Source organism: Plasmodium gonderi, assembly GCF_002157705.1.
Source record: "Plasmodium gonderi DNA, contig: Chr04, whole genome shotgun sequence".
In the NCBI taxonomy this organism is placed as follows: domain Eukaryota; phylum Apicomplexa; class Aconoidasida; order Haemosporida; family Plasmodiidae; genus Plasmodium; species Plasmodium gonderi.
This window is the reverse complement of record NW_021628928.1, coordinates 239993-266753: the sequence shown is the minus strand read 5'-3', so window position 1 is coordinate 266753 and position 26761 is coordinate 239993. Positions and strand designations below refer to the sequence as shown.

The following is a 26761-nucleotide window of genomic DNA, read 5'->3' as shown; positions in this document are numbered from 1 at the left end:
ACTAATAGGAGAAAAAAAAAAAAAAAAAAAGAAAAAAAGAAAAAAGAAAAAAGAAAAAAAAAAAGTTTAGGTTGTGTGTTCCTAGTGCTGATAAATAGAAAGGGAGAAATAAGAACATGTGTGTGTGAGAGAATAAATTATGTTTTTAAAAAAAAAAAAAAAGGGTGGAGCAATACACAAAACGGGTTTATATAAAATAAGGCGAAAAATATGAGCAGAAATGGGGGAAAAAAAAATATGGCTATGCCGAGGAGGGGACATGACACATTGTAGATAAGTTTGATTCACCAGAGCTAATGGTCAAGAAGCACAATAAATGAAAAGGAAAGTGTGTAATAAATTGGAAAAGAAATGATACTCTTTCTCTACTCTGTAAAGAACTCGGGAGCTATGGATGGATCTTATTTACACTTCAATTTGTAGATGCGTGTATTTTGCATGGAGCGTTTCTCTCATTCCCAATTTTTGATTTCCCGCGAGGTCTACCTGTCACTCAAATTTACACATTTTGAAGCAATTTCTAACTAGTACACCATAAGTTGAAAAATTTTTCTTTTTTTTTTTTTTCTGTTATTTTTCACACCGTTTTTTTTTTTTTACACCTAATTTTTTTTTGCTATCTCAAATGGTATAATGTTTTTACTTTTCTGATAAAGTATCCAAAGGGTATGTTTCAAAATTGTGGCATATCACATGGACAGGTTCAAACATTGTTTTATGACAAAATGATCCCAATTTATGGAACACTTGGCGATGGGAAAATCGAAAAGTAAACCACACATACAGGTGCACTTAGATTTGAGACATGCGTAATTTTTGAGAAAAAGATGAAGAAAACGAAAAAAACGATAAAAATGAGAAAAAACGGAAAAAATGAAAATAACGATAAAAATGAAAATAACGATAAAAATGAGAAAAAACGGAAAAAATGAAAATAACGGAAAAAATGAAAATAACGAAAAAAATGAAAATAACAAAAAAAATGAAAATAACGAAAAACTAATAATTAAATGATAGAAACTATAATATACATTTAAAAAAATAGCTTCATTCGGGTAGACATGAAAAAAACGTAGGACCTGAGGGATTAAAAAGTTGGTGCTTGTAACGAGCAAAAGATACGAATGATTTTGTATGAGGAAAAATGGACTCATCGTGGTTTTTTTGCATAAATCATAAAGGGGGGAGGGGGGGGGTGGGGTGTAGTGAAAATATGCATATGACAAACATTATGTATATGCAAATATATTCCTTTTTTAATTAATTTTTTTTTTTTTTTTTTTTATGCATTTAAATTTTTGCGTTCTGAAAAATCTGTTGTTGGATATCCATCGATTGGCAGAAACCTATGGTAGAAGAAGAGGACCCCCAGCAAAAACCCCAAAAAAAAAAAAAAAAATAAAATAAATGAATCCATAACGGAGTAATCACCAGTCTATGTATATGAGAACATACATGCGTGGTAGCATGCTTTACGAGTATTTTTTTTTTTTTTTTTTTTTTTTTTTTTCTTTCTTTATTTTTATTTTACTTATCATTTTATGTCATTTTTTAATTGTGATTCATACCACAAGTAAGAAAATGGGTGACCGAACACATCCACAAGTGAATGGCCAAAGGGTTTTATTTCACCTCGCTGATTCTTCAGGTATTCTATCCCTGCGCAAGGTAAATACAGGTGTAAGTGTCCACGTGTGTATTTATATATATATATCCATATATATATATATATACATACATATATACATATATACATATATACATGTATGAATACGAACATTTTTAGGCAAGCATTTTTAGAAGGATATAGTCACTCGTATATGGCTGTATGTATGTGTGTGTGTGTGTGGATCATCTGCACATATGAATAGAGACTAGCACAGATGTGAATGCTTGTGTCACTCCCACACTTTTCTTTACAAACCTGTTGTATTTGTTTTAATTGCAAAGTACTGGTCGACAAGCATAACGAAGGAAAATATCCCAAACACCAGGGAGCTGAATGCATTCATCTGAAAATGTGGTAATAATGGGAGACACACGTATAACATTTCCACGTCAATTGTGCATATGAACACACAAGCATAGAGATATAAAATGAAAAAAATAAAAATATTTTAATTTTAAAAAAATGGATTACTATAATGAGAACAACTTCTGTTTTCGTTATTACACACTGAAAAATGAAAATAAAAAAAAAAACGTATGAAGAACTGATCAAGCGAGGATGTGCATTCCTCTGTGTTGCATATGTCTTTCTGCAAACAGACATACAGACAAGTTGGAGTACAAACAAGCATATTTCTCAATTCTCCAGCATATTACCATCCCTGCAGACTTAAATTGGGGTTGCATCTTGATACACGCTATAATTTTATACATAAGGATAAATTCACAAGTAATGCACATCAGGAATGTGTACTGTGTGCGTTCCAATTGGGGTATGCAAAAAAAAATAAAATAAAATAAATAAATAAATAAAACCAAATTGATTAGCAAACCAGCTAGCCAACCAGCCAGCCCATTACTCATATGCGAAAAGAAAAATCATGTTAACCACATGAGAAAAATGTTTTTACAAAAAAATTTTGCAGTTTCTTATGCGTTTATTCTATTATCAATCTGGTTATTTTTTTGTTTACTCACAAAATTTAGGAGGATAAAGAATTTCTGGTTATATAATCCGACACAGCCATTTATCCAAATGCCTTAATTGGAGGTATACCATAGAGAGAAAAAAAAAAAAAAATAAGTAAATAAACGAGTGTGATGTGGTGTGATGTGGTGTGATGTGGTGTGATGTGGTGTGATGTGGTGTGATGTGGTGTGATGTGGTGTGATGTGGTGTGATGTGGTGTGATGTGGTGTGATGTGGTGTGATGTGGTGTGATGTGGTGTGATGTGGTGTGATGTGGTGTGATGTGGTGTGATGTGGTGTGATGTGATTTGATGTGGTATGATGTGGTATGATGTGATGAGAAAGGTTAAGTCTTGAGCATCATCGTGGGCGTAACCGTTTGCCCCAAGCTTTAATCCCGAACTCTCTCATGTTATCACGGCTGTGCGAAAATTACAATGGTGGTCCATTTTGATGATACATCGATTACAAATGGAACAATGGTGAGACCTCTTTATTTTCAACAAGTTACACTTCATGCACATGTTTTCCCTGTCCTCCAATTTCCTGATATCAATCCTTGGAAATTCTACGATGAAATGTACAAATTAAAAAAAAAAAAAAAAAAAAAAAAAAAAAAAACACCTGTAAATATGTTCAGGTAACTTTGAAATAGAATGACAAAAGGTGTGAAGGTAGACAAAAGAAAAGAGAAGAAAAGGGACAACTGTAGTAGTGTCCATAACCCAGCGTACACATACACACACCGGACTCTCTCAAAACTCCCGGGCTTTTAATGAGGCACTTGACATGACACCACACAGTCATGATAGTTGAAAACCAAAAGGATGCGGAAGATGCTATTCTCATTTTAGTTCTGACATGGGAGTGCGGACCGAAAAAAAAAAAAAAAAAAAATACAAATAAACATTTGAACATATAATCGTTTGAACATATGAACATATGCATGTACGCAATAAGGGGAGGACACGAAACGCTGGTCTTCACTGGTACCACATTATGAATGCATTAACCCCATGGATCACTCAGGTTTGTGTTCGCGAATTTTAGAGATGGTTTGTTTGGAAAATTCTCCATGGCAATTATTCACGGGAATAAATATCCCGATACACACAAAAGAAAGACATATACATATGAGGCAATGAGGAGAATATATGTTTACGTAAAAGTTGAGATAAACTTGGGGTACAGGTACATGGACTGCAGAATTAAGACATAGATCTGTTAATCACAGTAAGGAAGAAGAAAAAAAAAAAAAAAAAAAAAGGGGGTGAAGAAGAGTTTCCATATAATGGTTTTAAACAAGTGCATAAATATTTGGGGCATCACTTTGGGCACCCTTTTCACTATTTTTGCTATTTCCACGACTGTTGCGATTTCCATGATTTTTGCGATTTCCATGATTTTTGCGATTTCCATGATTTTTGCGATTTCCATGATTTTTGCGATTTCTATGATTTTTTCTATTTCCATGATTTTTGCTATTTCCATGATTTTCGTTCGTCTATCTCTTTTTACACACGTGTGCTGTGTCCTCATCATAATCTAACGTACCAGAATAACGAAGAAGGATCTATAAAATGCTAATAAAAATGGTCTTATCCTGGTGCTCATGAGTTTCATTTTGTTGAAAGGGTATTCTTAAAAGGAGGAAGGAGGTTTAACTACTCAACGCATAAATGTTAACGTTTATAAACTCCCATATTTTTGAAAAGGAAAATGGTGACTAAACAGGGGAATTTCTTTTAAAAAATACCAAGTGTTTTGCTCTGTTTTGTTTTATTTTGCTCTGATTTTCTCTGTTTTTTTTTTTTTTTTTTCCATTTTCATTAAAATGAAAGAGGGGAAGATAAAAAATTGGTGTGAGAATTGAGAGAAGGCATTCACACACTTCGATACAGTGGAGAGTTAAAAGGTTTAAAGAAAAAAAAAAAAAAAAAAAAAAAAAAAAAAAAAAACCTTGTGCTACAATTTATTTCAGAGTTTTTTTTTTTATCGAACATGATTTCCAGTCCATCCCAATATGAAAAAATATCGGACTACAGAGGTTTACAAGTTTACTCTCATGGTTAAAACGGTTGAAAAAACAATGTGAAACAGGGATGGAAAGAAGTTACAAAAAATTCGCAAAAAAGTTGAAAATGTATCATGCATATATGTCTGTATGAACGCCTGTGTTTGTGTGTGTGTGTGGTGCATGCCACTGTTATATACACACTTGTGACACCCCTTAAGTATGCTTCCTTTTTTTTTTTTTTTTTTTTTTTTTTTGATCAACAATAGAAAAGGGTTGCAAAGAAAAGAAACCAATTTTTTTCTCCCTTATGTATCTTCCTTTTTAACTCATTTTATGTAACTATGAAGAGTCGAGAATGTGAACTTGAGTAAATTTGCAGACCCACGGGGTGTTCCTGAATTTATTTTATTTGCTAATCCCATATCTGTTGGTATTCCTTACTATTTTATTTGCTAATCCCATATCTATTGCTATCCCTTGCTATTTTATTTGCTAATCCCATATCTATTGCCATTCTTTACTATATTTTATTACTGCTATTGCTACTTTTACTACCATTTTGTTATTTTATTTATTTTTTTTTTTTTTCTGAACATATCAGCTAAAAATTGGCTAGTCCTTATGAACAGTCATATATTTTTTTTTTTTTCAATTTTTCACACACGTGAGAGGATGTGGTTGATCTATGTTGTGTACGTACTCATTACATAGGGATAAAATTCCAATGGGTTAGTATCTCCTTATGTGTAAACACGGATGCTGATATGTGGATATTATTTCGACGTATGAATCCCGATAGCGTATATGTGTGTGTGCGTGTGTGACTACTTTTTCCAAGCTCTTTTAAATAAACTTCTACTCATTTGGAAAAAAAGAAAAAAAAAAAAAATCCCTAATTAGGCCATAATAGTAATAGTGCAGGATCACTGGGTAAGTCTTCTAATTCAATCCAATTTTTTGCCTCCTTAGACATACACATTAGGATAAAATAGTCGTTTGAAAAAAAACAAAACAAATAAAAAAGTAATAAAAGTAAAGAAAAGAAATGCAAAATTGACTATTACTAAATCGTAATAAAGGACTAAGTTTCGATTTTTTTTTTTTTTTTTTACATTTTTCATTTTTTTCCCCGTTTTTGTACAAAATTGTCCACATTTCTAGTAACTGATCCATCCCCTTTTGTGTGACTGATTAGTCTTATTTGTTGAAAAAGGGAATAGAAATAAAAAGTCATCATTCTTCGGATCCGCACACAGACTTGTCTTATCAAATGTGTAATTCGTCAAGTCCTTCAACTTTTTGTTTTAATCCTTTTTTTTTTTTTTTTTTTTGTTTGTTCTTCAAAATGCTTTAAAGGAGTTCATCATTCCACACATTAGTAGTACAAATGTCATTAAGTCTTCTGAACAGTTTCAATATCGACAAGTGCAATAAATCTTATATTCCCTCCATTTTATCATATTGTGTTAAATCATAAGGGGGAAAACAAATATATGAAAGTGATGAGTGGAAAAAGGCATTTCTTTTCCCTTCTTTTCCTTTTTTTTACGCAATCATTTTGATATGCCACTTTGTGATGTGTAACCCAATTGAAAGGCTTGTGTTCTTTAAAAAAAAAAAAAATAAAATAGAATACAATAGAATAAAATATAGTAGAATAAAATATAGTAGAATAAAATATAGTAGAATAAAATATAGGAGAATAAAATATAGTAGAATAAAATATAGTAGAATAAAATAAAATAAAAACGCTCGAACCCGTGAATAGGTGTGTCTTTTTTAATGAGTATCTTTTCCTACACTCGTTGGCTTCTGCCAAAGTAGCACCCTCCTTTTTCTTTCTTTTCTTCCTCTCTCCGTCTCTCTCCTTTGTAACTTGATTTATACTCTCCAGGTATAAAAACCGCACCTCCGAAATGGACAACTTAGGAATTTCCAACAAGTGCTGTAGCACTCTTACCAATTCTGCTGCTGATAATGTAGACGATGTTTCAAGCATACATAAAAATTCAGCTCAAGTGGAGAAGAACACGATTTGTGAAGTTGAAAAAAAGGGTTCCTTTTGTGAAAATAGCAAAGGGGGGGAAATCCAATGTACGTTTGAAAAGAATAAGATCTCAAATGGAGGTCCACGAAAAGAAGACACAACTGGTGAAGAAAAAAAGTCTGAATTAATTACAAATCGTGAAGAAAAACAAACGAATGGATTGTCAACAAGTAGAGATGATAACACATTCGAACTAACTTCACCTCATTCTTTACATAGAATCGACAGTGCGAGGGCAGCAAAACATCATGAGATAAGTGATGAAAAGGAGGCATATCTTTACATAAGCGAACATCTAAGAATAAAAAAAAACAATGAAATTTTCATAAGTGCTCCTTTAAATGATTATATTAACGAACATTTAAATTTCTTCATTTCATGCGATGAGGATTTTTTTCGAAATAAAGACAACAAGGCAGAGAGGTTCATGGAAATTGGGCTGCGACTCAAGTATTTGAGATACAAAGATAGGATGAAAAGAAAGAAAAGAATGAACAGAATGAACAGGGTTAAGAAAAATAAAAATAGTAACAAATCGGGGGCGAAAGGTGGCCAAGTGTGTGAGAAATCCACTATCACAGTTGAAGATGATAAGTGTGAAAAGTTAATGAAGAAAATCAAAACCCCTTTGGAGAAAATTGACCAGGACTCTCAAACTTTGTCTTCTTCTTCTTCTTCTTCTTCTTCTTCTTCACTTTCCTCTCACTCCTCTGACAGCAGCAGTCTATTTTCCTACTCGTCAGAAGAGGAAGGAAATTTGACCGATAGCCCATACACATCAGATGAAGAAATTTTAAAGGAACTGAAATTTGATAAAGAGGAATTAGGTTTAATGAAAAAACTGGAAAAGGCAAAGAATGTATATTTTGGATATGTGAGTAACATGTATGTACAATATAACATATTCAAATGCTTCAACATGAAATATTTTGAACTAGTGAAAAAAACAGCACAGAAAATATCTACGAGCATGAAAAACTATAAACGCTTGTACGATGAATCTACAAATGCAATGCAACTATTTTTAGAAAATGAAGAAAATGTAAAGAGAATTGAACTATGTCAGAAGAGGCTAAGATCTGATGTTGTTAATTCTATGTTTGGTTTTCACATAATAAATGATACTCATCCAATGAAGGTCCCTATAAAATGCATCAATCGATTGGGTGCAGAAACCAAGTTGATCTCGGACATGAACAGTTCTACCAGTTTGGCTTCAAACACATTTACGTGTAAGTCTCTTCAGAGTAGGAAACGTGTGGAAACGATTCCATATTGGACAGTTCAGAAGTCTATCAATAGTAGTAACATATATGATCATAACAGAAAAATTTCCCCAAGTGAGGACCAAGGAGATAACAAAACGAGGAAAAGAAAAGGGATTATAGGAAAATCTAACCCTGCGAAAGTGCAAGACTGTAAAGAGACAATAGACGTAGGATGTAAAAATTATTTAGAGGAATTTATAAAAAATGTAAAAGAAAATTCCAAATTTCACAACAAAATGAGTAGTATAAAACAGTATATTTTAATGTCTAATTGGAGTGAATTGAAAAAGCATTGCATTAACATTCATATGTTATCTGAAAAAAGAAAACGAAATGCAAGTGTGATTGCAAATTTATGTTATGAAGAAATGAAATTAATTGAAGAGAAGAAAAAAATAATACTTGAGAGAGAAGAGAAGGAGAGGATGAGGCTACTGAAAGAAAATGACATGGATGCATACATAAAATTGTTAAAAAATACAAAAAATAAGCGCTTACAAGAACTTTTAGATGTTACTGAAGAATTTTTAAATAACATGTCTTCTTCTCTACTTTGTCAAAAGAAAGAAACTGCATCTGAAATGATGGTTCCCAACGGAGAAGCAGTCGATACGCACCAAATGGGTTCTACATCTCATTATGAAAAGGAAAAAAATATACTTAAATCAAATTATAAGCATGCACGAGATAGGTATATTTATCTCTCTCATTCGGTTAAGGAAAAAATCACACAGCCCTCTATCTTGGTTGGTGGTACACTCATGAAATATCAGTTGGAAGGATTGGAATGGCTAATATCTTTATACAATAATAATTTACATGGAATATTGGCAGATGAGATGGGGTTGGGGAAAACCATTCAGACGATAAGCCTGTTCGCATACTTGAAGGAGTTTAAGTGGGGTACAAGCGGGGTGAGTGGAATGAACGAGATGACCGAGATGAGTGGAATGAGCAGAATGAGCAGAATGAGCAGAATGAATGAGGTGCATCGTGTACCTATTAGAATGACCGAACCTAGAGAGAGAAACGGACACAACATTAGATGGAATATGAGTCAGCCGAAGAACCTGGTTATAGTACCATTGTCAACGCTTCCAAATTGGATAAGCGAATTCAAGACATGGTGTCCATCGTTGAAAGTGATTACTTACAGAGGAAACAAATGTGAGAGAAAGGGGCTATCAAAACAGCTAGTTGAATCAGAATTTGATATTTGCCTTACGACATTCGATTTTGTCATAAAAGAAAAGACATTACTAATGAAAATTTTTTGGATGTATATAGTAATAGATGAAGGACATAGAATGAAAAATAGTAAATCAAAACTTCACAACATATTAGCTGAATTTAAAAGTAAACACAGAATATTATTAACAGGAACTCCACTTCAAAATAATTTATCAGAATTATGGTCTTTACTTAATTTCCTTTTGCCAAAAATATTTTCTTCCTGCATAGATTTTGAGAAATGGTTTATACGTCCATTGAATAATGATAAGGATATGCAAGAGGTTGAAATAACGGAAGAGGAAGAATTATTAATAATCAACAGATTACATAGTGTTTTACTACCATTTATGCTAAGAAGGGTAAAGAAAGATGTGTTAAAATCATTGCCAAAAAAATATGAATATAACATACACATAGATTTATCCCTATATCAGAAAATGTTATACAAAAAAATTGAATTCAAAGGGTTTAAGATGGTAAATCAAAACGGATCTATCACATCTATGTATACTCAAAACATTGTTATGCAACTGAGAAAGGTTGTCAACCATCCTTATTTATTCCTTCCTGAATATGATATAGATGATTATATAATTAAGAGTAGCGGAAAATTTGAAGTTCTAGATAGAATGTTGCCTAAGTTATTAAAATTTAGACATAAAATATTGATTTTTTCTCAAATGACTAAATTAATGGATATCATGTGTGATTATTTAGATTATCGAGGTCATCTGTATCATAGATTAGATGGAAGCATAGGATTACATGAACGTAAGAAAATTATAGATGAATTTAATTCTGTAAAGAATGAACTAAGTTGTGATGTAACTTCCCAAGGGATGGAACCTATAAATTTTCAAAAGAATAATAAAAATAATATTCAGATGATACCTTCAAACGAACCTAATGGTGGTTCCTCAGAAACAATGATATTCATCCTTTCTACTAGATCTGGAAGTCTCGGGCTCAATTTACAAACTGCTGATACAGTAATCATCTTCGACAGTGATTTTAATCCACATCAAGATATACAAGCTATGTGTAGATGTCATAGAATTGGACAAAAAAATGTGGTCAAAGTTTTCAGATTCATCACATTATCAGGAGTAGAAGAACTCATTTTCAAAAAGGCAAAATACAAATTAAGTATTAATGACAAAGTCATACAGGCTGGATTATTTAACAAAATTTACAATGATGAAGATCGAAAAAACAAGTTAAAAAACATCTTTCAAAGGAATCAAAAATCTCAAATTTCGAATCACTCAACCAATCCCCTACTACTTAATTATTATATGCACAGATCAGAGGACGAGCTCAACTATTTTATGAATTTTGATAAAAATTACTTCGGTCAGGCTTACTACTCCCATTTGCAATCCTTGAATAAGGCCACTACGGATGCAGAGCAGTTTACCTACATGAGCGAGGATGATGAGGTGGAAAATGGGGAGGAGGTAAATGAGGAGGAGGTAAATGGGGAGGAGGTAAATGGGGAGGAGGTAAATGGGGAGGAGGTAAATGAGGAGGAGGTAAATGGGGAGGAGGTAAATGAGGAGGAGGTAAATGGGGAGGAGGTAAATGGGGAGGAGGTTAAGGGCGGAGGGGACACATGGGAAGACGAGCGCAGCTCCATTTTGAAGGAAGAAAATCAAAATGAAATTGAAAAAATTCTTATAAGAAGTAATAAGCTAATAAATATGGATGAACTACCATCCTACTTATTTTTCGACGAGGAGAAGGAAGCCACAGAAGTTCCTTTCAAGAGGACGAGGAAGAAAATTAATGTTCACTTAATGGACGAGGAAAACCTGCCCAATTGGGAGTTTATGCAGCTCATTGGAGAGGTGGAAAATGGTGAAATGGTACGTGGTGAAATGGCAACTTGTGAAGTGGCAACTGGTGAAATGGCAACTGGTGAAGTGGAAACTGGTGAAGTGGCAACTGGTGAAATGGCAACTTGTGAAATGGCAACTGGTGAAATGGCAACTGGTGAAATGGCAACTGGTGAAGTGGAAACTGGTGAAGTGGCAACTGGTGAAATGGCAACTGGTGAAGTGGAAACTGGTGAAGTGGCAACTGGTGAAATGGCAACTTGTGAAATGGCAACTGGTGAAATGGCAACTGGTGAAATGGCAACTGGTGAAGTGGAAACTGGTGAAGTGGCAAATGGTGAAATGGCAACTTGTGAAGTGGTAAGTGGGGCCACACCAAATGATGATGTGATTGATGGAGACGTGTTGGGAGAGGGGGTCCCAAATGGACGAGACACACTTGCTGCTGAACACGTAGGAGAATGGACTGGTGAGAACAACAACACATACATGCGTAAGAGCTTGGATGAAATGCAACAGAAATGCAATATCAGGAATGCCCTAGGGGACGAAGACAGATGTGTGTCTCCTCCACAAAGAGGAAAAAGGAAATCCAACAACTCAGTTGAATTGAGATCACATGAGGATGAGGAGAAAGGGGAAAAAAAAAAGGAACATAGGTGTAAAAAAAAAAAAAAAAAAGAAAAACATTAGGATGGTGTGAAAAAAAAAAGGAAGCAAGGCAAAGCAAAGCATTGGGATGGTGTGAAAAAAAAAAGGAAGCAAGGCAAAGCAAAGCATTGGGATGGTGTGAAAAAAAAAAAAAGTAGCACTAAATAACATACACATACGCAGCACCGATATGACCAAACGGCAAATGCAATTATGTCCCTAAAAAAAATTACAATTCACTGATACATGAAAGGAAAAATTTGAAAACTAAGAAAACTTAGTTGTGTTATAAATGATCAACTAGGTAGTAAATATGCGAGGCCATTTTTTTTTTTTTTTTTTTACAACTGCATGGTCATTTTAGCAACCCTAGTCCCATTAGACACATTTTGGATATATGTATGAACAATTGTGAAGAGGAAAATACACACTTCATACCTTTTTATGAAGTAACTTCATAATGAGAAGATTTTCTCCTCATGCATATGTCTACTTGAAATGGGTGATGAACAAACTCGCTTACAATTTCGCTCTTCGGGTCCTGAAAAGAATAATGTGTGAGAAAGGTGTTTTGAGAGAAGCACATGCATGAGGAAGGTAGTGCTTGACATCTTTTCCCGTCATCATCTTCATTGTTAATATCTTTTTTTTTTTTTTTTTTTTTTTTTTCACTTATCCATTCTTTCTTTTTTCCCCCTTTTTTTTTTTTTTTTTTTTTTTTGAAACTTACCACATATGTCAAGATGGAGAGGACTTGTTTGTGAAGTTTGGAAGATGAGGTGACCTTTTCATTGTTCATAATTTTTTGCTGTTTTGTGGAGAAATCAATGTATGAGCAACATAACATGTACGTGCTGTGAATCAAGGAGAGGTTTTTAATTGTTAGATTTCTCATTTGAGGTGCCATGTTGAAACATTGTAAGCAATTTTTGTGAAAACAGTTAGAGTTATTCTCTACAAGATAAAGAACAACATTTTGTATTGCCATAAGGACATTACGTGCATTGTTGAGATTTTCAAAATAGTGAATTTTACGATTGATTCTCTTCTGCTTAGTATAGGTTCCCTTTTTTGGCATGTGAGAGATTGGTTTATAACTACATGAATGGTTTATTTTTCCTACTCTATTTGATATGTTTTTCTCGTTTATGCAAAATTTCCTTGGGGGGTTTTCTCTTGCATTCACATCTGAACACGTGTTAGAGGGGTGAATTCTCTCATATGGGGTTCTTCTGTTTAGGAAAGAATCGCAAGCCTGTTCATGCATTTCATTATGGACAACTTCTGCCCCTTCATAATGGCTAACTTCTTCCTCTTCCCTCACTGTGTCACATGTCTGGGATAGAGAAAGAGGGTAATTGTGTTGCAACAAGTTCTGTTGACTAGCAGGAGGTGATTCATCTGACATGTTACTAGTACGGAGGACAGATGTGGTGTTTGCCACCCCTTCTGGACATTTCAAATAATGCGTGGAATCGAAAACGACACCTATTTGATAATCCTGTGCGTTTAATTTCATATGTGGAATTATGTCTTCTTTCATTTGGTCACAGGAAGGAATTTCCATTTTCATAATTTTATTTTGAAATTCTTGAATTTTTTTTTTTTTCTTTTTTTTCTCATATTTATTATTTTTCCCTCTTTCATACATGTTTAAATTGTGTATATAAACATTTGGCACACTTCTTACATTTTCATAATGGTTGTCGTCACACCTGCGTGGTAAGAAAAATATGCAACCCTCTTCTTTCCCCTTCTGCTGCTCCTCTTCATAATCATTATCATCTGCATCCTCACCTTTTCTGTATGCACCATATGAATGTACACAATTTCGATCATAAAACTCACGCAGAGTGTTAAAAAAAAAGGTAAAAAAATTCTTGCAGTTGTATGTGTATATGTGCAGACTTAGGAGCAGCATCACTTGAATCAGAACACTTAAGTGATTTGATTCTGTTAACTCATGAATTGATCCTGTTAACTCATGAATTGGCATTTTGTCATATATGTAATATCTACTGCATGGGTGGAAAAAGCTGGAGAAAATTTCCCTCGACTGGGTGTGAAGTAAAACGTGACAAAATATGGGCCAATCCGCTTTACCAATAAATGAAAATTTTTTTTTTATTAGAGAGAGGAAGTATTCTGTCCATGTTTCATCCATATGTATGTTATTGTCTATCAGTATTTTAAGAAATCGTAACAGTTCCTTGATTTTTACGTCTTCAAAAGTTCTGTAAAGTTTTTTTTCCCTCGTGGGGGTCGCACTTTTTTTATCCTCACCTCTGTCCGAGCGGGTTTCACCATATCTCCAATTAGGCTGCAAATGAGCACACAAACCAACAGACAAACCAGCAGACAAACCAGCAGACAAACCAGTTTGACTACTCTTAGTGGCCCCCGTTAAGCATTTCGAAATTTTTGTCCTCGATTTTCTTCCACCATTTTGATCTCTCCTTACAAGTGTCTTCTTCCTTTCGACAGGTGGCATATAAGTGTTCATTATTTCCAATAAAAGTTCAATCCTTTTATATCCAAACTTTTCGTACAAATTTATGGCAACTTTGACAACTTTTTTAGAATCAAGTGCATCTAAATTATCAATTAAGTATTCGGTTGCATACGTGAATAGATTCTCATCATAATGTTTATTCTTAGAACAGAGGTGTACTACTTTGCATACTTCACTAACGGTGTAATCTCCTGATTTGTTCTTAATGGAGATACAAATGTTTTGATTTACCTGTGTAAGTGCTTTCGTGAGTTTGTTCTCTTCAATTTCACTTCTCACCTCTCTGCTTCTTCCATTTTTGAGGCGTTTATCCTGAGTTTGCACTTTAGTGAGGTAGCTGATTGTGGTTAGAAGTTCATCTGGAGGAATTTGTTGACAATTTGAATTGACATAATCCGTAATTTTAGTATAAAATAAATTAGTTTCATATCCCATCGATTCTATTTTGGCCTCACCAGTTCTACTACATAAATAAAATCGCCCTGCATTTAGAACCTTCACATATTTCAAGATGTTGGATTCGTCCAAGTATCCTTTTGTGCTTATGATGTGATAAATACATTTTTCTATCAATTTATTACAATATTCCATTTCCAATTTATACATTCGCTTCTTATATTTTGCATAGGTCTGTTCAAAATGGAGTTTTCTCTTTTTGCAATGAAACATTTGAGAATATTCATTTTTTCTTTTTTCTCTTAAGCGTTTTCCACTATACTTCTCGTTATGTAAATGTTGTCCGTGGCGATGGATGCAGTTGGAGGAACCCCAATTGGAGTAAGCCCAATTGGTGTGATGAATAACCATTCTGCCCTTCCTCGAAAAGCATATCTCCTTTTGCACACTCAAATTTTTATGTATTTCCTTCCTCAGTTTAAGACATGATTTTATAAACTTAACTGATGCATCATGGTTAACACTTGTGATGTTTCCAATATTTGGTATCCATTTTAAAATTAATATTAAAAAATGAAATCTGTATACTTCAATATCTGTGTAGAAATTGAACAATTGCATGAGGTCTACAATGCTTGGCCAAATACTAAATCGGATATGCTGCTTAAACGACCCTTCCACATTATCATAACTGTTGATTCCTCCATTTTTTTCTTCCTTGTATTCAGCGTGTAGTGTTCTTTCATTCTGTAACTCTCGCGCGAATATATGTGCCAATTTACCATAGTAAGGGTCATTATTCCCCAATAAGTGATGTATATTATTGAAATTTTTAATGGTAATCTTGAGTAATTGAATCTTCTGTTCATACTTGCTTAATTGTGTATCTTTTTTGTGTTTTTTATCTGTATGATTATGATTCAAATATATATTTTTTTCAACATCCTCAATGCTGCTCCGATTTTTCCCCTTAGAGAACAGTCTATTCTCTTCATCAAAACAGACATTTCTGAACAGTTCTTTTTCAAAAATGGATTTCTTAAATGTCTCCTTAAATCGTAGTAATATATAACTACTTTTATTTTTTCCCTTTTCTAATTTTCTTTTCCGTTCAATCCATTTACATATTTCTTTCTGAAAATTCATTGCTTCATTTCGAGAAAATAGATGGTTGTCTCATTATGCCAAGAGAATGTAGAGTACATATTATGATTATTTTTATTTTACTTTATTTTGCTTGCTTTGCACACGGTGTACTTATCGTGTAGCTTTATTTTTGGAAGATCAATAAATGTAAGCGGACATTCATTTATGCATTATTTTTTTTTTATCACCTTCGTCCATTTATACTTTCACATACACATGAAGGTGCGGGTCCAGGTGCAGATACAGATGCAGGTACATATACACAGAGAGCGTGTTGTGTTACCCATACCTGTAGATAAATTTTCTGTGGTGTTCAGATTTATGGATTTATTCCCCGTTCCTATTCCTTCTATATTCGTTTCTCTCGCACCGCCCCCCCTTTAAAAAAAGAAAAAATATATATATACATACACATATGACTTTTAAACTTTTATCTTTTATATAAAATAAAAACAGCAATTGTAAAATGAGAAAGCGATGGGTGAAGAAGAAAATGATTTCTTCCCCACCCCCATATTACCCCTCTTTTTTTTTTTATTTTTTGGAATTCAAATTCTGAGTAAAAATTCCACGAACCGATTTTATAAAAAAAAAAAAATACCTATTTTTTTTCTTATGTTATATACATATATATATATATATAAGCGGCATGGTCCTATTAAAACTGCATAAACAACGTTGTTTTGTTTATTTGAAGCGATGGATTTAATCCATTATATTATGTTCATATTTGTCGTTTAAGGGGGTGGGAGTGTGTGTTTTTTCCCCGTTCCCTAGTAACCCCTTGGGCATAAATGCAAAAGAGAAACGAAAAAAATTAAAAAAATAAGTACGAAAAAAAGGAGGGTTGGCTAGCAGTTTATCATTTTTACGTATGAACAGAATGAACGTTTTTTTTTTTTTTGTTTTTAGATTGGGGAGTTCTCGTCCACCATTCCGGGGGGTGTCCACAGCAGCAACTTTTTTTTTTTTTTTTTTCATCCCTCATTAGTGGCATATATATACATATATATATATATATATATATATATATACATATACATGTACACATAAAAATATTTAAAATTCAGAATTTAAAGAAATAGTTCTGAAAAAAAGGAAGCGCGGGAGGAGGTATGTGAGAGAACATGCACAAATGCTTCATCCATATCTACATGTTGAAAGGCTTCTTCTTTATTGAGATGACGATACCAGTGATTCTTCTCTCCTTGCTCCTCTGAGGGGGTGAGTAGGAAAAGTGAAGTGGACGTATAAATGTTAATCGGTATGAGCATGCTTCTATGCACATGTGGTTTAAGCAGTTCATGTTGGTGGAAGCACATGGAAATGCAACTGAGCCAAATCATTTTGCATTCTTCGAAATGAGAGAAGTGGAGGTCTTAATTGATGACAGTTTGTGTCAGTCTGTATGAGTTTGTGTCAGTCTGTATGAGTTTGTGTATGTTTGTGTAAGTTTGCAAAAAAGCTGGATGGCATTAGATAACGGTTGACGGTGTGGTTGCATACAAGAAGGGGTACTACAGGCAGGAATGGGAACTTACCTCCATGTACTCATGGTTCTTGAAATCGTAGGGTTCCTTCGCGAGGGCTATAATGGAATCATATTCATCTTGCAGGAACTCGTCTTTCACTGTATAGGTATTTGTTATTACTGTGTCATTCATCAATAAAGTGTTACTTTCAACTGTAATATCAATAAAAGAGAAAACATCCATATCATTTTTATTTCTGTTCTGTTTGGATGTGTGTGGTATGTTTTTTAAAAATTCACAATAATAATTAACTACATCCTGTAGCAAGTAAGATGCCCTAAGTATGTTTCTGCCAACAGCATGAACATGAACTTCTTCTTCTTCCTTTGATGGTCCTTCGAAAATATTTGCAATTTTGTTTTCTCCTTCAATGACATGTTCAACTTGTTTTTTTCCATTATTCAGTATTTTAAGTATTCTGTCGTAGTAAATTTTCAGAGGTTTTTCTGATGTTATATAAATGTCTGTGCTTTTTTTTTGAAGTACTGTCTTGTATTCCCTTTGTACTGTTTCAAGTGTCACGTTTTTTTTTTTTTTTTCTCTATTTCTTATTGAGTTCTTCGCCATCCTTTTGGATGATACATGGATTGGTCTTTTCCACCACTTTATTTTGATCACACTTTTCTTAGTCACCAGTTCTTGTAATTGGAGCTTATTGGATAGTTGTTCAGCACAATTTTCACAATTTACCTGAACGTTCAGACAAAATGCTAATTCTTGCTTGATAAAGTTTCGACAGCTTTTTTTTTTTTTTTTTTTTTTTTTTTTCTCCATGCATAATATCATAGCATCAAGTAGAGGAATTTCAAATTGGTTCACTTGTTATGTATATACTATTTTGAAAGAGAACGAATGAGGATTGAAAAAAAAAAAAAAAAAAAAAAAAAAAAAACAGTTCCTACATGTTAAAATGAGGAAAACAAATAATACATCTTTGTATAGCTATAAGGTTATCATTTTCTCGTTAAGTTAAATAAAAAGATTATTAGCCCCTATAAAAAAAGGGGCGAAGGTATAAAAAGTTATATTAATCTTGCAGAGTTATGTTAAAGATGTACAATTAATACCATAACATGTAACATGTTCAATGTTGCAAATTTTGAAAAAGAAAAAGTGAGGATTTTTTTTTTTTTTTTTTTTTTTTTAGCACCATCCTGTGGCTGGAAAGGGAGTGTACATATTGGTGCTCGCTTATGTACATGCATATGATATTTTTTTTTTTTTTTCTCTCTCTTGTGGGATGTTGTAGGTAATAGAATAAGCAACTACAATGATGGAAAAACTGATTTAACGAGAGGTCGGATTTTAGTGAACTCCCGAGATATGCTTATGTACACACTATTCGATCGTGACGCTGTGAAGAAGAGAGAAGGAATGAAAAAAAAAAAAAAAAAAAAAAAGTAATATATAAATAAATAAATAAAATATAAAATAAAATCAGGTGAATGCAAATCGGTGGAGTGTAAGAATCATTCAAGTCAGTAGAATATGCAACTTAAACCACATGAATCAAAATGACACATATAATTATGTAGCATCCTTTTAGCCCGAACAGGTAACATGATTTTGTACAAACATGTTTTCTCCAAAAGAGTAATTAGGATTAAAAAAGAAAAGAAAAAAGAGTATTACTTATTCGCCAGAGCACAAAGATTGGCTAGCCACACATTCGTTGGGAAGGATGTAAAGGAAGACAGTCGTTATAACTATGCTTGTACGAGTACAGAAAAAAAATGTTTGAGAAATTTGATTAGACTAAGAAGAGAATTATATTCCTTGTTGAATGTAACTCATTGCCCAACCGTTCAGCTTCTTCCATCAGACATTCCACTTTGCAAAGAAGTAGTAACAAATAAGGAAAATTTTTCTTTTTCCAATGGTGTGAATTCGGGCACAGGGGGTATTATTTTTTTTCCAGATGGGAACCAAAATCGCCTGAACAAGTGTTCAGGCAGAATATTACGAAAATGGGACACAGTAGAGAGTGAAAATAAGATGGTTTTGACCAGCAAGGTGGAAGAAAAATATATAGAAGAGAAACTCAATCATATATGTACACTGCTTAGCAAAATTAGTCTTAAGAAAATTCTCGAATTATATGAAAAGCTAAAAAATTATAAGGATCTATATGCATTAATTTTAATCATGTATCTACACAAGAATAACAGCATAGATAATAAAAGGGGGCTGTATCAGGGAGGAAACATAAATTGGAGAAAAGCTACGACTAGCGAATTGTTAGGAGTTTTTCGTATATGTACATCTTACTTTATGAACATGCAGAGAAGCATGCACATGAACAAGCACATGGGATTGAACAAAAACACTGACTTGGGTTTGAACAGCAATATAGACATGAAACTACAACAGTGCATGATAAAACATTTCGATGATGCACCCCGTTTGTGCAAAGACATATTGAAGAATTTAGCATATGCAATTTGCAAAAACTTGTCGACATTAAATGTGAAAGAAATGTACGAAATTGTTATTGCTATACTTCGATTGAGTGTTATAGATCCAATTTTTCTGGATCAGAATATGGTTAATGAACTAATTAAGAAGTTTTCTTTTCAACTACATCTCAAAAACAATTTCATAGTAGAAAGAGTGCCAGTTGGATTCGCTAAGGTGTCTGGTAAGATTCAAGGAGAAGAAAAAAAAAAAGAAGATATGAGTAATGATGTTGTGAGAAATGTGAGTAGAAGAAAGAGATGGTATAGGGAGAGATACCAAAAGTATGAATTAGAATCGGGTACGATTCATTTTGTTGACTTGACTAAGTTACTGTACGAAGTTGTGATTTTAAATAAAAGTATTCATAGAGTTAAACGTGGGGAAAGATCATATCTGGACATGTCAGAGGAATACAAAAATTTGATAAACAACATCATTACATATTCATTAAATGAAATTAAAAAAGATAAGGAATATAAGGATAAATTTTTTTGGAAGAGTTGCACATCCCTACTTTACAGCTTAACGACTTTGTATAACAAAAAATGGCATGTCGATTTCATGGAAATTTTTTATCACACTATGAATCTATATGAACAATGTTTCAACATTGAGTTACGTGGATTACATATTCTGAAGTGTTACGAATTTAAAAATTTCCTTCTCCAAAAATTCTCAAATGGGCATAGGAAAATGGAAGAAACAGATTCTTATGAAGAGATGAAAAAAATACAACTTCATCGAAGTATTAACAGTGTAAGCAATTCCAAGACGATATCTATAAATTTTATCATTTCAACTACTAATGAACCTAAGAGGAGGAAACCTCCCATCTTCTGTCTTGAAGAATTCATCAAGTTCGTTTATGCCTTAACCTTTTTTCATAAAAAAATGGTGTCCTCCATGTGTGAAGGTAGAAAAGAGATTCATAAGGGTGATCGCGTGAGGAAAATTATTTTGTCAGCTTTGTTAGATATATCTGAATCTGTTGAAGAAGCCATTTTTAATGTTCTATCAGTGGCGGGAGGGCCGTCAAATGGAGGGCCATCCAATGAAGAACCGTCCAATGGAGAACCGTCTGTGGGAACCCACTCCAAGAAGAATCACATTGCGAATTCCCATCTGACAATCTGCAGTGGTGAAAACAAAGAAGGAAGCATGTATATTTTGCTGAAACGGTTGAGCCATTTGTTAAATGTATTTTATGAACACAGAATTGCAGACATGAAGATATTATACTTTTTAACATTTCTCATAAGCAAATGTAGGAATGTCGATTTGACTGTTCTGAGTAACATTTTGAATATTTTCACCAAGTTGGATTTTTCATATGATGCATATTTCCTTAGTTTTTACGTTTCTAATTACGTGGCTCACGTCAAGCTGGACGAGAACGCCCTCAGGGGAAGCAGCCAAGATGGGAGAAGCAACGCAGATGGGAGAAAGAACCCAAATGGGAGAAGCAACCCAGGTGAGGGAATCAACCCAGGTGAGGGAATCAACCCAGGTGAGGGAAACAACCCAGGTGAGGGAAACAACCCAGGTGAGGGAAACATCCCAGGTGAGGGAAACAACCAAGATGTGAATTTTTCTCCCAGTGTGGAGAAACAAAAAAGGGCATTGGTGACGGCGTACGTGTGGAAGGGCTTCCTAAGGAGCATAAGGAGAAGCGTGGAAGAGAAAAAAAAGGTGAAGGATATATCGCCAGTGAACATAACAAAAATTGCAAATGGTTTGATGTATTATAAATGTTTAAATAAAGAATTAATCGAAATGATCATAAAAATAATATCTACAGAGTATAGAAAAAAGGAGGAAAGTGGTGATAGAGAAATGAATTTAGCGAAGAAAGTTCAAGCTTGTACTAAATTAGGATTAAGAAATGAACACAAAAGGAATAATGAAAGTGAAAATTTTAATTTAATTTGTCTTGGATCGTTGTTAAACTACATGAGCATAACAGATGACATACAATGTTATGATGTGAAAATAAAACTGATTAAAATGATAAAGGATAAAATAATAAGATATGAGAATTGCTTCGACACGAGATTGTTGTGCAGTATATACGTTAGCTATGGCCGATTAAATATATACGACATAAATCTATTTTATAAAATATATGAGAGATTAAATAGGAAACACTTAAATTGCATGAACATGCTAAGTATACTATCTTACATGAACAAAGCAGGTATATATGACAGAAAAGTATTGCACACTTGTTTTAGTCATGTATTTACAAAGTTGAAAGGAAACATTGCACAACAATTGTCATATTCAGTTCAATTTTTATTAATATTAACATCCATCGGTCAGCTATATCTTTTTGATAATTTTTACACTATTTTAGCCTACGCGTTTGAAGTGATTAATTGGGTTTTTAGAGCATGTAAAAAGGAGAAAGACATGGGAAAAGAAAAAGAAAAAGAAGAAGAAAAAAAAATTATTTTAACCTATAACCATTATTCCATGCTCCTCATTAGTTTGCACATCCTCTATCATTACTTTTTGGATATTCAACATGGGGATAAAAATGAAAAATTATTAAATAATGTCAGTATGGCATATTTACGCCTTCTTCATTTTTTTCTAAGTCAGAATTATGAACAAATTCACCAATTAAGTGCAACCAATTCGGACATTCAAAGAAATGTTATGACTATTCTCCGTCACCTACTACCGCAAGAGATAAACATAGTTTATGAGTACGGTTTGTGTTACACACCCTACGTGATCGACATGGTTCTGCAGCCCAGACAGTTCAACGTCCATTCGACATAAGAAGAGAGGCCGATTCTCTCCACGTTTTTCTATCATACTTTTCTCGCCATGTTTAGCCTACTTTATTTTGCCCTTTGCTGCATCCCGTGCTTATTTTTCTCCTTTTTTATTTCCCTTTTTTTGCTCAACTTATGCAACTCATTTTCCACTATGTTCTCGCCCCACGGGTCTCTTCTCCTCTCTTGAGTAATTTCAATGGTGATGAGAAAAAAAAAAGGAGGGGAAATGTGGTCTTCATTCTCTGCCCTCTGGAAAGCCCTCAACGTTAAGAGGGTGGGGGAAAAAGGTTCAGCATTCAGATGTTACGAGGTTGATATGCCATGATATTATGCCACTAGAATATAGACACATATGGCTCCGTTAGCAGCAACTCAAATATACTATCAAACCACGAGCCACAATTTTATGCTTATTATATTTGGGGCTTCATCATACGCCTCTCTACCTACTTCAAAAAATGTGCATAAAGTAAAGAAGAGGGGAAGAGGGGTAAAATGGTGCTGTATCCTTTGCCTCATCACGTTCCAGAGATATGGATGTAATGTTGCTAAGAAAGCTGAGGGAACATCAATTTGGTTAAAGGGACGATGTAGTGAAGTGTTGAAATAGGAATAAAAAAAAAAAAAAAAAAAAAAAAAAAAAAAAAAAAATCACCTGTGGGGTAAAAATTTAACATACCTAAAATAATTTTTTATTTTTTATTTTTATTGTTTACTTTTTATTGTTTATTTTTTATTTTTTATTTTTATTTAATTATTTATTTTTTTTTTTTGCATAACCGATGAGGTATCACTTTGAGAAAGAACAAAAATGATGAAAAAAAAAAAAAAAACAATGTCAGAACCAAAATAAACAAAGTGAGGGCGAGCAATATAAAAGGATGTAGCAAATACTGTCCCCATATTAGTGCTCATTAAAAAAGTGAGGTCATAGCAGACTATATATCTTCAGCATAGAATGACGAACACATACACACACATTCACCCTCAGTATTTCCTTACATGTCCTCTTTTTATTTAGCTAAAGGAATGTTAGTATTCTACTCGAAGGTGTGACAAATACAGTAGAAACACACGTGTGTTTGATTAAACCCAAATCACCACGTTCATTTCACGGGGATCGCCTTTTCTCCCTCTCTCTGTTTCTCTGCTTTAAACTTGGCAAAAAAAAGAAAGAAGAATGGAGAACAATCCATATGTTTTTAAAAGCCTTGTTCAGATTTATGAGGAATATTTAAACTTGATAATACACCGAGTGAAGGGATACAAAGTACTAATCTTGGACGATGAGACGAAGACGATAATTTCGCTGATTTTCTCTCATTCCTACATTTTAGAAAAAGAAATATTTTTGACCTTAAATTTTAACGATAACAACATTTTTGAAGACTTAAATAGTAACAAGGAAAATGATAAGTTTGATTTTAAAAATTATAAAATAAAAAATTTAAAACATCTCAAGGCTATATTCCTATTGAGACCAACTCATACAAATATATTAAAATTAATGAAAGAATTAAGGAGACCAATGTTTTTAGAATACTACATATTTTTTACTAATGTATTGAATGATAAGTATGTAGAAAAGCTAGCAAAGGCTGATGAATTTGAAGTGATAAAGAATATCATGGAATATTACATAGATGCCTATGTATTACATGATAATTTGTTTTCTCTTAACATAGATTATACGTCTTTTTTATACAAAAATTATGATAAGCATTATCCTTCACGTATCGATCAAAGGAAGAAAAAGGATCCACTTTTGAAGAATAATCAGAGTGGAAAGTGGACCCTAGGAAATTATGATTATACGATTGGTCATATGGGTAATCATAAGTATGAGAAACTAGCCATAGAAGAGTTTGATCAGCTTGACCAGGGAGGTGAAAGGAAGGAAGAAGGGATTTTATCGAACTCATTTCCATACAAGAATGACAAATCAATGGGTGATGATGATACTAGCATTCAGTCCAATTTTGCACTATTTGAAAATCAAGTGGTGCAAAGAATAGTAGATGGAATATTTTCACTCTTGTGTTCTGTCAAGCAGGTACCAGATATTATATATAATAGGAATTCCACCATTTGTAAACATATAATCGATTTGATAAAAATTAAAATGCTAAGAAATGAAACTGTGTTTTCATCCGTTCTAGATTCATACGAAAAGTACAATGAGCAAGAGGATAGACAAAGGAACATATCGAACCAACAGAATGAAAACAATAACAATTACCAATTTAATAATATAATTGGAAATCAAAATGTGAACGGATCCTTTGAGGGGAACTGTTGTTATATGTTCATTATAGACAGGAGAGAAGACCCCATTACACCTCTGCTAACCCAATGGACATATCAAGCTATGCTGCATGAACTCATAGGAATTGATAATAATAAAATTAATTTAGAAAATAATTCTGAAGAAGAACAAATAGTTATGTCATGTATTTATGATGATTTTTATAATGAACATTTATTCGATAATTTTGGAGATTTAGGAAAGGCTGTTAAAACTTATGTAGATATATACCAAGAAGAAACATCAAGAAAAAGTAACTTAGAATCCATAGATGATATTCATAAATTTATAGAAATATATCCAAATTATAAGAAATTATCAGGGAACGTTACAAAGCATGTGAATATTTTACATAAATTTTCAGAAATTGTTGAAAAAAGACAACTATTTTACATATCAGAGTTAGAACAATCTATTTCTATTTATCATAGAAAAAGTGAACATTTCAAACAAGTTATAGAAACAATAAAAAATTACTCCTATACCAATTATGATGTTTTACGATTATCCTTATTATATTCCCTGAAATATGAAGATGAAGAACATGTCGAAATGATTAAAACTGAGTTGATAAAAAGAAATATAGACAAAGATCAAATATTACTAATAGATGCATTACTAATGTATTCAAATGAACAAACCAGAAATAATCAACTTTTCAAGGAACAAACTTTTTTAAATTTTGCAAAAACGACTATAACCAGAACCATCAAAGGGACATCAAACGTTTTCACGTTGCATAAATCTTATATTTATTACATCATTGAAGATTTAATAAAATCCAAGTTGAATCATCACATTTATACAAGAACCAATTTGCTAAACATCGAACCAAATATGAATAAAAAAATTAATTCCATAATTGTGTTTTTCATAGGAGGGGCAACATATGAAGAGTATAGAGATTTGCAATCTTTGAGCAAAAGGTATAACATCACCTTTCTCCTAGGGTCCACGCAATTGCACAATTCGCATTCCTTCTTGGCTGATGCACTGCAGCTGGTTAAGGAATAATTAAATGGGCTGCCAGCATTTGACTAGATTTCCAGTATTGCATAGATTATTTTTCCTAACTTGATTGTATTGAGAGGAGAAGCACTTAACCTAGGGAAAGAGGGATAGATATTTCCTGCTATAATTTTGTTGATTCTGTGTTAAGAGTATTTTTTTCTCCCATTTTGTATACCACCCTGTCGAATGTGCTCTCCTCACACACAAACAAAAACATCTCCCATTGATGTGATCCACCTGGTTGACTCAATGTGCTGACTTGTTCCTAATGTTACTTTTCACAACCTTCATTGCTTTACCTTACTATTCCACCTTTTTTTTTTTTTCCTTTTTTTCGTTAATATTCATACAAATGTACTTCAAAATTGAGAAGTTTTTTTTTTTTTTTTTTTTTTTTTTTTTTTTTTTTTTTTAAAAAATTTCCCCTTTTTTTTTAAATTTTAATTTTTTTTTTTTTTTTTTTTTTTTTTTTTTTTTTTTTTTTATAAAACATTTCCCCGTACAGCAAACTTTTTTTTAAACATATAATAGGAATTATAACTGCTTCATCGGCATGGCCTGTAAGGGTTCCACACATACTTATGTATATGCATCTGTATATGTATGCATATGTGTATACCACTTGCCAAAAGTTTACGTATCACATCACATTGTGAGTATTAAAATTTCACTATGTTGTAGAAATCGTTGTGCTTTCTATATAGTCCAGGTGAGAACCAAACAAATGCATCCGTCTTGCAAGACATATGAGAACATGTGCAAATTTACAAATAACTCCGACTTTTCTCCCTCCCATCCCCACAGTTTTTTTTTTTTTTTTTTTTTTTTTTGGTTATACAAAATTGAGAGATATTTATGATTAATTTTTTAGCAAAAAAAAAAAAAAAAAGAAGTTTCTCACATAACTGTTTATCCATTATGTGTAGTAGA

At 33.0% G+C, this 26761-nt stretch overlaps 6 protein-coding genes across 6 annotated transcripts; 3 read left to right on the top strand and 3 right to left on the bottom strand.

The window, feature by feature from the left end:
- Positions 1-1282: 1282 nt before the first annotated feature.
- Positions 1283-4261, bottom strand: PGO_040510 (palmitoyltransferase; the record flags this gene model as incomplete). The annotated part of the gene is made up of 10 exons (XM_028686239.1): positions 1283-1346; positions 1569-1659; positions 1925-2012; positions 2141-2176; positions 2326-2421; positions 2647-2708; positions 3075-3206; positions 3385-3494; positions 3801-3859; positions 4193-4261. The coding sequence occupies 10 exons, from the start codon at positions 4259-4261 to the stop codon at positions 1283-1285; spliced, it is 807 nt and encodes a 268-aa protein (XP_028542040.1).
- A 2310-nt stretch (positions 4262-6571) lies between these two features.
- PGO_040500 (DEAD/DEAH helicase) lies at positions 6572-11731 on the top strand (the record flags this gene model as incomplete). Its single annotated transcript, XM_028686238.1, has 1 exon — positions 6572-11731. The coding sequence occupies one exon, from the start codon at positions 6572-6574 to the stop codon at positions 11729-11731; it is 5160 nt and encodes a 1719-aa protein (XP_028542039.1).
- A 400-nt stretch (positions 11732-12131) lies between these two features.
- Positions 12132-15743, bottom strand: PGO_040490 (hypothetical protein; the record flags this gene model as incomplete). Its single annotated transcript, XM_028686237.1, has 2 exons — positions 12132-12230; positions 12420-15743. The coding sequence occupies 2 exons, from the start codon at positions 15741-15743 to the stop codon at positions 12132-12134; spliced, it is 3423 nt and encodes a 1140-aa protein (XP_028542038.1).
- A 1150-nt stretch (positions 15744-16893) lies between these two features.
- Positions 16894-17842, bottom strand: PGO_040480 (hypothetical protein, conserved; the record flags this gene model as incomplete). The annotated part of the gene is made up of 2 exons (XM_028686236.1): positions 16894-16959; positions 17285-17842. The coding sequence occupies 2 exons, from the start codon at positions 17840-17842 to the stop codon at positions 16894-16896; spliced, it is 624 nt and encodes a 207-aa protein (XP_028542037.1).
- A 993-nt stretch (positions 17843-18835) lies between these two features.
- Positions 18836-22516, top strand: PGO_040470 (hypothetical protein, conserved; the record flags this gene model as incomplete). The annotated part of the gene is made up of 1 exon (XM_028686235.1): positions 18836-22516. The coding sequence occupies one exon, from the start codon at positions 18836-18838 to the stop codon at positions 22514-22516; it is 3681 nt and encodes a 1226-aa protein (XP_028542036.1).
- Positions 22517-23695: 1179 nt separating this feature from the next.
- Positions 23696-25834, top strand: PGO_040460 (vacuolar protein sorting-associated protein 45; the record flags this gene model as incomplete). Its single annotated transcript, XM_028686234.1, has 1 exon — positions 23696-25834. One exon carries the CDS (start codon positions 23696-23698, stop codon positions 25832-25834), a length of 2139 nt encoding a protein of 712 aa, XP_028542035.1.
- Positions 25835-26761: the final 927 nt, after the last annotated feature.